The sequence below is a fragment of the Sylvia atricapilla genome, chromosome 31 (genome assembly GCF_009819655.1).
Source record: "Sylvia atricapilla isolate bSylAtr1 chromosome 31, bSylAtr1.pri, whole genome shotgun sequence".
Classification (NCBI taxonomy): domain Eukaryota; kingdom Metazoa; phylum Chordata; class Aves; order Passeriformes; family Sylviidae; genus Sylvia; species Sylvia atricapilla.
The window spans coordinates 259,415-275,731 of record NC_089170.1 but is presented as its reverse complement, the minus strand read 5'-3'; the positions used below and the strand labels follow the sequence as shown (position 1 = coordinate 275,731).

At 53.2% G+C, this 16,317-nt stretch overlaps 1 protein-coding gene across 1 annotated transcript in view; it reads right to left on the bottom strand.

Moving 5' to 3' along the window:
* Positions 1–5,189, bottom strand: part of LOC136373105 (uncharacterized) — a 90,001-nt gene extending 84,812 nt beyond the window's left edge. Inside the window, exon 1 of the mRNA XM_066338051.1 lies at positions 2,051–5,189. Coding sequence (XP_066194148.1) covers positions 3,405–5,120 — 1,716 coding nt within the window. The 5' untranslated portion in view covers positions 5,121–5,189 and the 3' untranslated portion in view covers positions 2,051–3,404. The remainder of the gene's footprint in view (positions 1–2,050) is intronic.
* Positions 5,190–16,317: the final 11,128 nt, after the last annotated feature.

Genomic DNA, 16,317 nt, shown 5'->3' with positions numbered 1-16,317 from the left:
CCTCGTGGGTTGATTGCTTCTGTGCAGACAGGGGGTTGCAGCAGCAGGCAGACTATTTATGATTTATGACTATTTATGATTTATGATTTATGGCAGACTATTTATGATTCATGATTATTTAGACGTATTTATGGTTGCCTTGGCTTGATTCCTGGAAATACCAAACACTGTATAAGTGCACAGGTACTCTGATGAGAGTACCTCCTGTTAAGAACTGACAACAATTAGGAAAAGTAACAAGTACAACAACTAAGAATATTTCAGATGACAGGCATAATTAATGACTACTAATGATAACACATGTGAAATTGGATGAATATTAATCACCAAAACACTGTACCATCATCCCAGAGTCTGCAAACAGCTGACAAACCTCTTTCCAGTGAGGACCCAGACATCCTTTCCCAGGCAAGATGCTCAGGTCCATTCCAAACATCTGTCCAGGTGTCATTTTATAGGGTCAAATTACCAAATCAAAGTGACTTTAATACTGTTTTGATGCAGAAAACATCTGGACTTGTTGGCCAAAGATCCGTCCAAGTAGAGTCAGGGCCTGGCCAGGGCCCCAGCCCTAAGCTGGAGTGATGTCCTTTATACATTTCTAAAGCAAAGCTCTTAACAACAGCAGCTATGACATGTTTAAGCAGGTAGAAAATTAAAAAATAGGATCTTGAAATTACATGTGTCTTTTGGATAATTAGAAGCACATGAGAAGTCAGTTATAAATATAGAAAATTAACGAATTCACATAATGTAATCAATGTATCAGCACCAATCATCTTAGGAAGTTGGGATAACACCTTTCTAAACCTTCATGTACTTATGACCTTGAGATAAAAAATAAAAATCACTTAGACAGCTTAAAACAGCAGAGATTGTAACAAATAATAAAACCTTTCAGGAAAACAAGGATCCAGCAAATTGCATCTTCTTCCATCCACAAAGAGCAGGTGTTTATCAGTGTTTCATCACAGCTGTTTCAGTTTTATCTCGAAGAGAAAATAACTAAACTTTGCAAGTTAGAGAAGCATCCTTTAACAAAACCTAGGACAATTTTTAAACTAAATAAATCTGAAACTCGATATGGATAAATTCTGGCAAAAAGAATCTTAAATTGAATTAGCTTAATAAAACTTTCATGTGACAAAACTTTAAATTAATGGAATATAGACCTAATATTCCTCAAGCTTTAAATAATATAAACTTAACAAAATGTAAAAGTAACTTAACAGAGGCCCAAACTTAATAGTACTTAAAACAACATAATTTAGGAGCACCAATGGTTTTTGTAATGTACTGTCAGATCTCCTTTTCTCTACAACCTTTGATCGTTTGGAGTAAGGCAGGCTGTGGGTCAGGCAAGGCTCTAATTATTCCTTTGCATTCCTCATTAGCATTGACAAAGGCAAAATTCTGAAGCAGATGAAGATGTGCCTGGTCATTCTTGCACTGTCTCTCTGTCACATCTGTGACCAATGTGAGATATGGCTCTGATGTTCCTTACTTTATTTCTGTAGACAGTGGCATGGTGAGGAGCCCCTTATCCTCCTGGTGCTGCCCACTCCTCCCTCTCTCTGCAGCACCTGAGGGATGGGAGACTGGGGGTCAGAAGTGGGGCCTGGGGGACTTTTAGGTGTTGTGACATCAGGCAGTTGTGATTGTCTCATTCTGATTTCGGGGTGTGTTGGAACTCTGGATGCTGAGAATTTTGGCCTCTCTGTGCTGATGGGCACTGACCCCCAGGGAAGTGCTGCGTTTGAGCCGAGGGCCTGGAACAGGCTTCCAAAACTGAGTGACAGCACTGAGATCATGGAGGGGAGTTTGAATGGAGGTGTGTGGTATCACAGGGTGGAAAAATTAGAGTTTGGACCTATAGTATATAGTGATTTATAGAGAGAGCAAAACGGAGGATTTGGGGCATGGATCAGTTGTCTTTCTGCACCTTCTTCACGGGTTCAGGTGGTTTCTCTTCGATTGGTTGATAAAGTCCACATGGTGGACTGTAAGTGATGGGTCATTGGGTCAAAAATAGAAAAAAATTGAGTGTAACTTTTTTCCTGGATGATTTGTCCTTGAAAAGAGCAGATAGGGATAGAGCGAGACGCTCCATTTTGGGCTCAGCAAGTTAGTGTGCAGAACTCACTGCTTGTGAGGCTGTAATGCAGATAAGAATTAATAAAATCCTGATCTGAACACCAAAACTGCCTCTCCCGTGCTCCAATCCCAGCGCTGGCAGAGGCTGAAAAGAAGCCGGAACCCCAACAGAGCTGCTCCCCATGGCAGGCTTACACCCATGGTGGGGGTGCTGAAAGCCTCTTTGGCCGTGCTCTGGGGTCACCCACCCCCATGGCTGGTGACTCCTGCTGTGGGGGGGCCACAGGGACCCCGCTGGCGTAACCCTGGGACCATCACCTCTGGGGCTGGCCACAGCCGCGGCACCTCCGCTGCCGGTGTTTGGGGCCACCCGACCCTGCAGTGGGCACAGGGGCCAGAGATGGTGCTGTACTTGGAGGATGTGAGTCTTGGTGGTTACAAAATGGCACCAGCAGCAGTGCACACACTCCGTGTGGGGCGCCGCCATCTTGTTGTACAGAAAAACACAGGGAGCGGCCATTTTGTTGTACGGAAGGTTTTTGCAGGGAGCCGCCATTTTGCTCTGTGGGCGGCTGTGTTGCACGTGCAGTAGTGCTGCAGGAAATTGTCGAAATTCCCGCAGTGCTCAAACCCTTTTCCTTCAGGAGGGCTGCTGTTCGGAGTGAGGAGCCCGCTGTCAGTGCTGGGGGGGCCCTACGAGCCCAGGTAAATCACCGGTAGGAGGGAAGGAGCCCCTCACGGGTTCACTAGGACCAGGCATGGAGCCATTCTCAGGTTTGGCGGGATCGGAGCCGGCTGCAGGTCCTTTGCATCTCTTTTTGGTAAAACCATTCAGTGGTACCTTTGCAGTGGTTCTCCTCAGTGGTTCTCCAGTTGATGGCTGGAACCAAAAAGGCAAATTGAGGAGCATCCTCTGGATGCAGAGGAATGGTGAAAAAACAATCTTTTAAGTCAATGACAACAAGAGGCCAGTCTCTTTGAATCACTGAAAGAGAAGGAAGTCCAGGTTGTAAATGCCTCATGTCTTGTATCACTTTGCCGATCCTTCTCAAGTCATGAAGCAATCTCCAGGAATCAGACAAGTCTTCTTGTGAATGACAAACACTGGGGAATTCCAGGGACTATTTGTGGGTTTGATGTGGCCTTTTTGTAGCTGTTCGCTCACCAAGTTTTTGAGCGCAATCAATTTTTTCTGTTCAAGAGGCCACAGATCTATTCAAACAGGCTGACTGGTTTTCCATGATAACTTAATAATGATAACCTAATAATGATAACTTAATAATCAGTGGCAGGCATTGCTGTGGTTTCCATTAAGAATCCACTTCCATTTTTGTCCCCCACTTGGACATCACGTCTCTCCCCCATACTGTTGAGTAATCCTCCACGATGTAGGGCCGGATGCTTGCTGTCTTTCCTTCAGGACCTCTGACAGTAATCATGAATTCACTTTGCATACACTCTGTAGCTCCTCCAAACCCTGTGAGAAAACACTTGGGTGGCACCAGATTCCAATCGCTCGGCCAATGTTTATGAAAAATTGCAGTGACATCTGCGCCTGTGTCCAGCATGCCTGTAATGTAAACTGTTTTATCACCATATGTCAGACTGCACTCCAGCTCTGGCTGTTCATTGGTGATACGTTTTACCCAACGGACATTAGGCACAGGGTTAAAGCCCTTAGAAGGTATTTCTAGGTATCCAGCTCGCTTATTTATATTCATTGGCAATGCAATAGCAATAGCTATTGGTGTTTTTGGTTGAATTACCACTTGAGCCTTGTGAGCAAGAGCTAAAACCCTCAGCTCTTTGTTACAATTTGCTGAAACGACAGCAGGAATAACTGAAAGTCCACGAAGTGCATTTCTGTCTTTGCCTATAATTAGAAAGTCTTGTCTTTGTTGTGAAATACCAGGAACTTCTATGGGAATCCATTCATGGCAACAGTCTTTTAAAAAACGTATCAATTTGGAAGTTACCAGTTCACATCGTGTCCCTGGGGGTAATAGGTTGGGGTTGTTTGGGAGATGGCTGGCGGTTTCACAAACTGCCCCTGGCTTGGGTTTTCCCCAGTTACCCTGAGGTTGTTCAGGTGTTCCTGTGACTGAGCTGCCATTATTGGTTTTGTCAGACAACGGCGCTGTGCGCTGTTGTTGCCGTTGCCTTGACCTCAGGATGTCCATGATGGATCTTAGGCAGTGCTTGGCCACCAAGCGGTCATTGGGGCTACCAGGGTCAACAGGGCTAATGAGGCCACTGGAGTTGCCATATGGACTCGAAAGGAGGAAGTCGATGACCCCAAGTGTCCCCAGGAGGTGATCCCTGGCCAGGCTGGCGCTGCCCTCCCACAGCCAATCAAACTCTTTCACCGCATCTACCAAGTCCTCAAGGACACTGGGGGATGCCTCCTGTGTCCACACCAGGGCATCCTCAATGCTCCTGAGACAGTTCTGCAGCTCCTCAGGGATCTTGCTGGCTGCCCTACACGCGTCCTCGAAGCGATACACCAGCCCCAGGGCCTCCTTCACCTGCTGTCTCCTCCTGGCCTCTTCCCTGGTCTCATAGGCTGGCACTGAGACTGGGGCCATCAGCACCACCTTGGCCGTGACCAACAGGTTATCCTCAGCTACCCCCCAGTTGGTGGGCTCATCCTCCAGGTACCAGACCAGGTCAGTTTCAGGAATTCTGTACTCAAAGATGAAAGAAATCCTCTTGGCCTTGACAACCAGGCTATCCCACCTCTTATCGAGCATGGCCAGCCACTCCTGCCAGGCATTGACCACGGCTCTCACATCAGACCAGACATCCCCCGTGGTAGCCAGGGCCTGGCTCAGGGAGGTGACACCACGCTGGCCCAGGGAGGTGACACTGCCGTGGTCCAGGGTGTCACGGAGGCACTGGCTGAATATCCTCAACTCTTTGTGCAGGGGCCCTTGGTACAAGGCCAGCAACACTTTGCTGTCCAGCCCGGCCATGGTGGCTGCCAGCTCTCCCAGGGTGGCCACCACAGGCACCAGCGCCTTCAGCATGTTGGGAGCGGACAGCTAGGGAGGGGACAGGGGAGGTGGCATTGATCTTGTGGCACTTGTGGAATACTAGGGTGGCCCCTGTGCCCTCCCGGGCTTGGCTTTGTTCCCCTCGAGGGCTCGGCTCTGTCCCTTTGTCACCCCCTCATCCTCTCTGTCACCCCTTGCTCTCCCCCTTGCCCCTGGTCACCCCGGACCCCACCTGGGAGCCCCAAACCCCTCCAGGACCCTCCAAACGCCACCCGAAATCTCCCAAGCCCCCCCAAGACCCTCCAATCTCCAACTCGGAACCCCCAAAAACTCCCCAAGACCCTCAACGCCCCCCCCACAGGACCCCCAAAACCCCTCCAGGCCCCTCCAAACCCTACCTGAGACCCCCAAACCCCTCCAAGACCCTCCAAACTCCACCTGGGATCTTCCCAAGCCTCCCCAGGATGCCCAAAACCCTCCCCAGAAGCCCCCAACCCCCTCTAGAATCAAACCGCACCTAGGATCCCTCAAACCCCTCCAGGACACTCCAAACCCCACCTGAGATTGCCCAACCTCCCCCAGGACCCTCCAGCCCCTCCCCAGGACCCCGTGCCACCCCCCGCATCCCCTCTGCCACCCCCCGAGTCCCCTCCCTGCTGTTCCCTACTCTCATCATGCGCCGGAATTGTTGCAGTATGGAGTGATTCGCTGAGTACAGGCCGGGGAAGCCGTTGGGACTCTCCCGGAAGGCGAACATGCTCGGAGCGGCGCCCGGTGACAGCCACGGGGGAACGAGCCCGGAGCGCCCTCAGCGACACACCTGAAAATGGCGCCGCCGCAAAGAGCGCCGCCGTGTGACGTCAGCGCGCCGCCACGCCCCCTCCGCTCCCCCCGCCGGGCCGCCCGGAAGGACACGCCCACCGCGGGCAGGGCCGGGGGCACGTGACCGTCACCAGAGACAGGGCGGTGCCACCGGTGCCATCCCAGTGTCACCTCCCTGTGTCCCCGGTGCCATCCCAGTGTCACCGCTCCCACCCCAGTGTCACCTCCCTGTGTCCCCGGTGCCATCCCAGTGTCACCTCCCTGTGTCCCCGGTGCCATCCCAGTGTCACCGCTCCCACCCCAGTGTCACCTCCCTGTGTCCCCGGTGCCATCCCAGTGTCACCGCTCCCACCCCAGTGTCACCTCCCTGTGTCCCCGGTGCCATCCCAGTGTCACCGCTCCCACCCCAGTGTCACCTCCCTGTGTCCCCGGTGCCATCCCAGTGTCACCGCTCCCACTCCAGTGTCACCTCCCTGTGTCCCCGGTGCCATCCCAGTGTCACCGCTCCCACCCCAGTGTCACCTCCCTGTGTCCCCGGTGCCATCCCAGTGTCACCGCTCCCACCCCAGTGTCACCTCCCTGTGTCCCCGGTGCCATCCCAGTGTCACCGCTCCCACCCCAGTGTCACCTCCCTGTGTCCCCAGTGTTTTGCGAAGGTCCCAGGGGGGGTTGGGCTCTCCTGGGAGGACTATAGGGGTCCCAGGGGAATTTTTGGAGGGTCTCAGGTGAGAATTTCAAAGGATTTGGGGTTTCCCAGGTGGGCTCGGGGGCTGAGGGGGGCGGGGCGAGGGGTCCCATGGCTGGGGGAGGGGCGGCGAGTGAGGGCCCCGGAAAATTGGGGAGGAGGAGGAGGGGGGGTCAGGATGAACCCTCAAGGTTTGACCACGGCCCCCTCCCGGCCCCACCCCGTGTTTCTGACCCCGCCCCTTGCTTCTGGACACGCCCACTCCATTTCTCCGCTCCTTTCCAAGTTCCAGTTCCACATTGTGGCCCCGCCCCCTCCCAAGGCCCCGCCCCAGAGGAGCCTCGGCCACGGCCCCGGTTGGATTTTTATCCATTTTTACCAACCACAAATCGCCACAAATTGTCCCAAAAAATACAAACCTGGAGAGGGGGAAGGGCGGGGGGGGGTCACAGACACAACTGTGACATCACAGCAGGGAGGACCAAGGTGGGGTTTGGGGGTCCAGGTGGGATTTTGGGTGGGTCCAGGTTGTTCTGGGGGACTCCAGGTGCTTTTTGAGGTATCTGAGTGTCCTTGAGGGGGATCCAGGTGAGTTTTAGGGAGGATCCAGGTGTTCCTGAGTGGGTCCAGGTGCTTTTCAGGGGGATCCAGGCGTCCTTGAGGAAGGTCCAGTTGGGTTTTGGGGGGATCCAGAGGTCCTTGGAGGAGTTCAGGTGTCCCAGGGGTGATCCAGGTGTCTCAAAGGGGGTCCAGTGGGTTTTGGGGAGGATCCAGGTGTTTCTGAGTGGGTCTAGGTGGGTTTTGGGGACATCCAGGTGCTTTTCAGGGGGATCAGGTAGGTTTTTTTGGAGGGGGGAACCAGGTGAGTTTGGGGGGGGTCCAGGTGTGAGGGATTCAGGTGTGGGGGGGACTCAGCTCTGAGGGGATCCAGGTGTGAGGGATCCGGGTTGGGAGGATCCAGTTTTCCAGGTGTGATGTCACCTGGCATGACATCACCCACCTACCCAGGCATGACGTCACCTGTCCCCACATCTCCAACCCTGCCCAGCTGTGATGTCATGCCCACCATGTGTGACATCATCCAGATGTGTGTGACCTCCAGGCTCACCTGGTCGTGACATCACCCTTGTACCTCCCCCCTCACCTCGCCACCCATCCCAGGCATGATATCATCAATCCCACCAGGTGTGATGTCACCAAACCCCTCAGATGTGATGTCACCTGCCCAGGTGTGACCCCACCTGTGCCCAGGTGTGACAGGTGTCCTAGGTGTCACTCTGTCCCTGTTCCCTGTCCCCTCCCCGTGTCCCTGTCCCCGCACAGGTGCCCCGGTGCCTGACAAAGCTGTCCCTCCACATGAAGCGGCGCTTGCAGCCCGGGCAGGTGTAGGGCCGCAGCCCCGTGTGCGTTTTCATGTGCTCGCTCAGGTGATGTTTCATCTTGAAGCGCTTGCGGCACTCGGGGCAGGTGAAGGGCCGCAGGTCCAGGTGCATGTTGACGTGGCGCTGGCGCATGCTGCGGTGCGAGAATGCCTTCCCGCAGTGGCACACGAACAGCCGCGGGCCCTCGGGGGAGCCGCACCAGCTCACCTGGTCTGCAGGGGTCCGGGGGGGTCTCCTGGGGGGAATTCTGTCAGTTCCAGGCGCGGTTCCATCAGTTCTGGACAAAATTTACGTGTTTTCCTGTGAAATTCTGCTGCTTCTGGTCAAAATTCCCTCGTTTTGTGTGAAATTCTGTCAGTTCTGGGCAAAATTCCCACCGTCAGGAAACTCACGATGTCCCCCGGGGCCATGGAGAGGCGCCCGGTGTAGGCGCAGCCCAGCACCAGCGCGAAGGCCGCGGGGTCCATCACGCTGGGCAGCTCGATGGAGTCCAGGTTCTTCAGGAGCAGCTGGTCATGGAAAAAAGGAGAGGAGGCGGCCAGGACGGCGCGGTGGGCACGGAATTCCCGGCCCTGCACTCGGATGGAGACGTCACAGAGCTTCCCCTCCAGGCGCTGCCGGTTCAGGTTGGAGAGCAGCGCCGGCGGCACCTGCGGGAACTCCAGGTGCAGCAGCGAGGGGCAGGAGGAGGAGGAGGAAGGGGGGGAGCAGGGCCGGGGCATGGCAGAGGACGAGGAAGAGGAGAAGGGGCTGTGGGGATGTGTAAGAGACGGTCCAAAGATCCCTCATCTGCCTCACGACCATTGTCAAGGACCAAGACTGAAACCCCTAAAGGACTCTAAAACCCCAGCACAGGAGTGCTGGCCTGGCTGAGGTGGGACATTTGCCCACTGTTGCCTGCAGGTGTGTTCAGTGGAAAAACCCAGCAGGCATTTCCATGGGAACATCAGAACCTGAGCAGGAACAATGGGAAAGTCACAGTGAATTGGCTGCACCTGCAGATGGCTGTACCTGTTCTGAGTTAACCCTGCACCTGCTGAGGGCTGTACCTGTTCTGAGTTAACATTGAACCTGCTGACAGCTGTACCTGTTCTCAGTTCTCAAAACAAACACACCGTAACAATTTTCCCACATTTTGGCCACCTGCCTGTCGCTTTGGAAAGGACTGTGAGGAGCCCTGAGTTAACCAAAGACTTTGAGATCTCCCCATGGAAGAAGACAGATCTATTGGCTGGACCACGAGGATTTTGTCTCTCTGTTAGTAGTTATACCCACCTTCTCTTTCTCTTTTCTCACTATCCTTTGTTTCCCTTCAAATCCTTCTATTGCATTTCATGTTGGCACTAATAAAAGCGCATATACCCGCTGAAATACCCGCTGTGTTGTTTTTGCACTCTGAGATTGGTTAACGAACCATCACAATTCCTGCTTGCATTACCGAATTGTGACAGGGTGGAAAAAAATCCAAACCCAAAGGGGGTCGGAGGATCAGGGGTTGGGGAAGGAACGGGGCAGAACCAGCTCGGATCGCGCTGCTTCTGTGCAGAGATCCCTCAGTTACAGCCCAAATCCCATTACTTAATGAATTCCATCCAAAATCGCAAAAATTCCAACCAAAATCCCATTAATTGTGGCCCAAATCGCCAACTGAGCGAGGGGCGCACATTCCTTTGGGAGCTATACCAGGTCGCCCTCAGTGCTGCATAAATTACAACACCTACTTTAAAATTCACTTTGTCTTTGAGTTGTGCAGTCTTTCTGCCTGTCACCCGGGGGGAATTCCAAAGGATTTAGGGGTTCCAAACTGCCCAGGGGAGGATTTGGGGTTTCCCAGGTGTCCCTGATGAGGCTCCACAGAGGTTTTGGGGTTCCCAGGTACCCAGGTGGGATTTTGGGGGTTCCACCTGAATCTCCCCAGGAATTTCAGGGCTCCCACGCCCCTTTTTCCCCCTCCCCACACCTCTGAACTCCACAATCTCCAGACTTTCCACTTCCCTTTTCCCTCCTGGTCGCACCCACGGCCCTGGGGGTTCCCAAACGTCACAAAAATCCCACAAATCCCCCCCAAAATCCCCCCACGCCCAAACCCAAATCCCCTCGGGTGCCCTCTGGGGGTGACCCCAGGGGAATCTTCCTCCAAGGGGCAGAATCAAGCCTCAGTGACAGTTTTAGGGGCCGGGTTCTACCACTTGGGGCCCACAATGATCCCCCAGGGCTCCATTCCTCCTGCCAGGACCCCACTGACGTCCTCATGTTGCCCGGAACGAAGTGAAAAACACAAACTAACAAGGAGTCAGTTTATGTCGTGCTTTATTCGGGGCCCGGGGTCCTGGGGACCAACGTCCCAAATCAGGATTCCCAAAGACCCTCATCAAGACTCAGGTTTTTATACCTTTTTACAAAGATTACTTCATCATACTACGTGACAAACAGAAAAATTCTTTGATCAAAGCAATGACGTTCATCTACTAGGTAACAGAATTCTAAAGTAATAAATTCTACATGCTTGTCTTATTTAAAACTATAGGTTAATTACCAAAATTTACTTTTCCCCGTCACTAGACCCCCTCCTAGTAATATTTCAAACTTTATCTTTAAGACGGTTTTCCCTTTCAGCATGTTCTTCATGCTTTGCTAATCCCTTTGATTATTGTTTCCACAGACCCAGCACATTCCCAGGCTACCTTCCCAAGGCCTAGTGCCCTAATGCTAGCCAAGAAGCCTTAGCATAACTACTGCTATACGATTTTCTGATATTTTGGTAACACTCAGTGCCCATTCCCACCACCCAGGGCCCTGATTTACCCAGCCAGGACCCTGATTTGGAACTGGTATTTTGGGGATTGTTTTTTGGGAACCAGCAGGATTTGGGGTCTGGGATTTGGGACTGCTTGGGATCCTTGCTTGGGATCCAGGACTGGAGATCTTTAACAATTTGATTTGGTGTATCGAGAAGGATTTGAGATATAGGGGTTTTTGGGATCCAGGATCGGGGATTTGAGATTATTTGAGATCGTTTCTTGGGATCCAGCAGGACTGGGAATCATGTGGGAGCCCCAGGGGGTCCCAAACCCCGCCAATGTCCCTGAGTCTCCCTTTGCCCCCATTTATTGCCCCTCACCTTTCCCACACCTCCAATCATTGCCCTGGGGCACTGGGGAGGGGGAGGGTCATGGATCGGGGGGGTCACAGCGCCTTGGGGGGGTCGGTGAAACGGGGGGCCCCCAGAATATTGGGGCCGTCCGTGGTCATAACGGAGGGTCCTGGCTGATAACGGGGGGGAACAGGAGCGAGCCCCGAGGGACCCCCCGGTGCCGGGGACCCCCCTGTGCCCCCCAGTCCCGCTCGGGCCCCCCCAGTCCCGGCGCTGTTCCCGGGGGTGAAACGGGAGGGGCCGAACCCCCGGGATGGGTGGGGGGCCCCACCTCACTTGGCTTTGCTTCGTTCTTCCCAACTCTGCGGGAAAACGACTTTGGGAGTTTTCTGCCACAAATCTCCCCCCGCCTCCGCTCAGCCCGAGGGCGTTGGGGGTTTTCCCTTTCGGGGGAAATCAAAGCCACGCGTTGATGCTCCTAATTCGGGCCAGGAGAACCGACGGCTTTCCTCGGAGCCGGTGGCGGCGAACACGCAGGGCTGGGCCAGGCGGGCCGGGAGCTGCGGAGAACTTTGTTTGTGTTTTCAGCTCAATCCCGACTCGGGCCCGGGCCCGTCCCGGGGCTGTTCCTCATCTCCGGCTTTCCCCTCACACAGCCCGGGGGCGGGGCCTGAGAGCGCGGGGCGGGGCCGGGCCGTGTGCAGAGCCCGCCCCTCGCTGGCCGCCATTGGCCGATTCTGCCGTCAGTGCCGGTGGTGGCTGCGCGCTGATTGGGCGGAGCGGGGCCAAGCCCGGCCCCGGGGCCGCCCCCCGGGCGCCCGTGGCTGGTTGGAGGCGCCATTGTGGGAGCGCGTGTGCGACCCCGGGAGCGGCGGCAGCGGCCGGAGCCCGCTGAGGCGGCGGCGGAGCTCGGAGGCGGCCCCAGCGCAGGTGGGAGCCGCGCTCGCTTGTGCCGGGGCTCGGGGCCGGCTGCGGCCGGAGGGGGCGGCAGGGGGCTCTGGCGGCTTCCTTGTGCCGTGTGGGCGCCGTGTTGCCCGTGGCCTGAGGGCGCTGCGGGAGCGGCTGCCCGCGGTCTCCTTCCCGCCGCTGCCTCGGCAGGAGCCGGTGCCGGAGCAGCGCTGGCCCGTCCCGGTTCCCGTGGGTAGGACGGAGGTGGCCGCCCCGTCCCCGGGGCTGTGCGGGAAAATTCCCGTCGCCAGAGGTTTGTGTCCCCAGAGGAGACCGAGGAGTCCTGTAAAGTGACTTTATGGATGAGCAAAGGGAGAGGCCGTGCGGCATTTGCCGTGGGCTCTCTCCAGTTGTTGTAGGACGCGGGCTCCTTTTTATCCTGATTTTCCCTTCTGCATCTCCCTGTCCCTTTGCCCAGTGGCGAAGGGACTTGGAAAGTTGCGACTTCCCGATCCGCCTCCGGCATGTCCTCGTTAATATGCACCCCGCTTTTGTATAACATCCGATGTTCGTGGCTCTGTTCAGTCTTTGTTCTTCTTCTCCATGGTCAGGAATTTCGCGGGACCTTGGCCGAGCAGCAGTCCGTGTCAGTGAGTAACATTTTCTGGAACTGATGGTTTCTCCCGTTCCTTCCTCATCCCCAAGTCCCCGGCCCTATCTCCAAGCAGATTCACTCCCTGACTCTGTTTTTCCTTGCTGGGTGCCCTTTGGCTTTGGGCTCATTGTCAGTGAGCTCCTTCCCTGTCCTTCTGTAGCCGTGTGTGGCTCAGGAGGCCTGGCTGCCACCTGCATCCCCTTGCTCAGCTGCTGAATGAGCTGCCCTCAGCAAGGTGTCCTGCACGGCCCAAAGATGAGAGTTGCTGCAGCACAACAGAGGAGAAAGAGCATTCGTTTAACCCCTGGTGTGCCAGGGAACCACGAAACCGTGTCCCATTGCCATCCTTCCCACGTTTGGACTGGAACAGGAGCTGCTTTCTTATTTCCTTTGTTACCTGTTTCACCATTTTTCGGTTGTCATCTATTTCTAAATGGGATCTTGAGTCACTGAATTTTCCACCCTGTCCTCCTTCTTCTGCTAATCGATAATCTGATCCCCTCCCATGGTGAAAGAAATGTTGCATTCTTGGTTTGAGTGGGTTGATGGGCCAGACTCAGGAGCTGGATCTGTCTGGTTGGTTTTTATTTCGAAGACATCTTGTAATCTAATTCTGCCATTGAAATGATCAATGGGTTCTGTGGCTCCTGATCTGAATTGGTTCGGGTTCCCAGGGGCTGGTCCCTGGTGTTGTAGGATTTGTGCTGGTGGCTGTTCATCTTTTCCCCATTTTTGGGGGCTCTCTCCTGCCAGGGCTGCATCAATTGATCTCTTTTCTGTAATTAAATCATCACATACTTGGATTCCCAACTGATTTCTCTGAACTTGTGGCAGCACAAACACCCCAATGGTCTAATGCTCCCTGTGTGACACAGACAGTGACAGCACATGTTGGAGTGGGGAGAGGGATGATTCCCCCCCACTTATTGTAGTGAAGTTTTCACAACATTCTCCATTTGCTGTTTCCCTTTGCAGCTGAAGCAATTTGTGTTGCAGAGTCAGAAATCCTCACTGTGGGCTCTGCCTTTGGCTGTGCCAATTCCATCTGTGCAAGCAGGCAGAGCTTGGGCTGAGGGCCAGAGGGAATCAGCCCAATTCCTCCCCCAGGCAAGAAGAGCCTGGTGATTGTCCACACTTTTCCCCAGCAGTGTTAATTTGCATTTCTAAAGCTCCTCTCCGGGTGGCTGAAATGAAGAGGCTCTTCCAGAGCAGACATTGAATGACTCGCCTGTAGTCCCCCCATAATCTGCCTTTTTGTTTGTATGTTTGTTTAACAATATTCTAATAACTGTTTGTGAGTTAAAGGGTCATCTTTAAAACTCTTCTTGGTATGCAAAATGCAACCTAAACATCAAAAAACCCATAGCAAAATTTTGCCATCACTAAGAGCCTCACACAGTCATAAACAAAAACATTTCACAGCAATCAGTTTTATTTTTACTTCTCCTCTTAGGACTGAAATTTGATTCTCACACCCCTGGCCCAAACCTATACGATGACAATATAAAAGTAGGATTATTACAAAAAATTATTCTAATGCTGTAATCTTTTCACTGAAACTGCGGGAAAAACAAAAACTCTCCAACAATATCTTTAGTGTTTGAGATGTGTTACTTGATTTTGGCCACAATGTGCAACAAAAATAATTTCATACACACAAAACTCGGGTGTGTAGAGAAAATCATTCCATGACATGGGAATTTTACTAATTTCTTTCCTAAACTTTAAACAGTCTTAAGCCATAGAAATCCATTGATTTGATGTTCATTGCTTCCAAGTTGGGAACTTGTTAGTGTGTGAATTCTTATTGGAGCTGGATTTCTTTGTCTCTGATGTTAATTAAATGGGCACTCCTGGATTTCCTTGTCACCCTTTTCCAGAACAGGTGTCCCCAGCTATTCCAGGGACAGTGTCTGTGGTATGTGTTGGTTGCTGTTTGCTGATGGTCTTGGATGTTTTGTTGATGGTCGTTGTCTTTGTCGTTGTCTTTTGGGTTATTCCCAGTGACTTAGATGTTCATCTCATCTCTGTTGAGTGGTGTTACATCCCTTAAAAAAATACATATTTAAAATTCCTTTCCCCAGGGGAAAGGCAAACCAACCCTGAGTAGAGGAATGAAATAAAAAAATAATTTTAACGTTGGTCTATTTCCCATCAATGTGATCCCATCGAGCCCAGTGTGTGAGTGTGACTGAGAGCCAGAGTGGAATTGTCCCGGTGCCTTCCCCAGCCCCTGTGGCAGTGCGGGCACAGAAAGGCCTGAAGCTCAAACAGTGGCAGCAAGGCTTGGCCCCCAGTGTGTGGAGATGGCCGAGGAGGTGGCCAGGCAGACGATTCCAGCAGAGGATCTGTGGGCAGGCACAGGGGCTTCCCCCGCTGTGGAGCCCTGGCTGCTGCTCCGGTGCCTTCAGTGCTGCTCAGTGGTGGCCTCCCACCGTCCTCCTGCAGCCGGGCAGTCCAAATCTCCTTTGGGGCTGCAGAGCCCTTGAGCCCAGGGTGAGGGGTCCCCCGTGCTGAGCTGTGCTGGGGCTGTTCCTGTGCTCGGGGACACTTGGAATGGGCCACGCCACTTGGCCCCCAGTGGTGCTTCTTCCCACTCCTTAGGCAGGGCCCGAGGTCCTGGTTGGATGCTGTGAACAGCAAAGGCCCAAGGCAGGGGCTGTGCCAGCCCAGCTTCCTGGGGGAGAGATTTCACAAGAGACAGGATTCTGGCCACAGACTGCTTTAAATACACATCCCTTATCTCCAGCCTGCACTGCGTGGAGAATTTCCAGGGTAAGGAATTCCAAAGATCAATTCCAGGGGAGTCAATTGAATATCTGTTCGGGATCTGGCTCTTATTCTTGCCAAAGCCAATGGCAAAAGCCTTACCCATGGCATCTTGGTTTCTGTCAGCAGCTTTCAAAGGTGTTTCTTTGTATTCCCTTTTGTTCCTTTTAATTGACCTGATGTCAGGGTGTGGCCAGGTTTTGTGAGTTCCCGTTGTATTCCTAAAGCTGCCATAACCCCCTGAAAGATTTTTCCTGTAAAATGAGTTCCCCATCTGTGTTAATTGCTTCCCCAGTCCCTTTTTTCGGAATTATTTATTTTAGAAATACCTTATTAAGTGATCCAGTGATTCCTGAAGAAGTCAGAATTGCTTTTGGCACCCTGTGAGGTGACATGGTGTCAGCAGAAGATATTTCAGCCTTCCTGCTCAGGGCATTTCAGTCCCAGGCTCTCACAAGCACACACAGCTCTGCCGGTTGAGCTGAGCATGTGGGGGGTAACCTGTGCTTTGTCTAATTCCCTTTCCTAAATAACAGCGTGTCTTGTAGCTCTTTTCCCTTCTCCTGCCCTTGAAGACCCATCCCTAAACACATTTTCTCCCTCAGGCCAGGGGATGTCTCATCAGTGTCTCCTAGCCTGGCTCTGGAGCTCTGTCCCCTGAATGCAGTCATGGGTTTCTTCCCAGCCCCTGTGCAGCTGTTCAAACAGGAGGCTGGGTTCAACCTTCCCCTGTCCTCAATTCTAAATCCTCCTGTGCCACTGAACAAGTTTCCTACTGTAATAACCCAGCACTGCTCTTTTGGTTCTCAAAGCTTGAACTTGATGCCAGACTTGAGCAACAGGAGATCCTTGTGCTGTCAGTTTTCAGGCCTCAGGTCCCATTCAGGCTGTGGCTGCACAATTCTGCAGACAGTGAGGCCACTCTGGCCACTGGG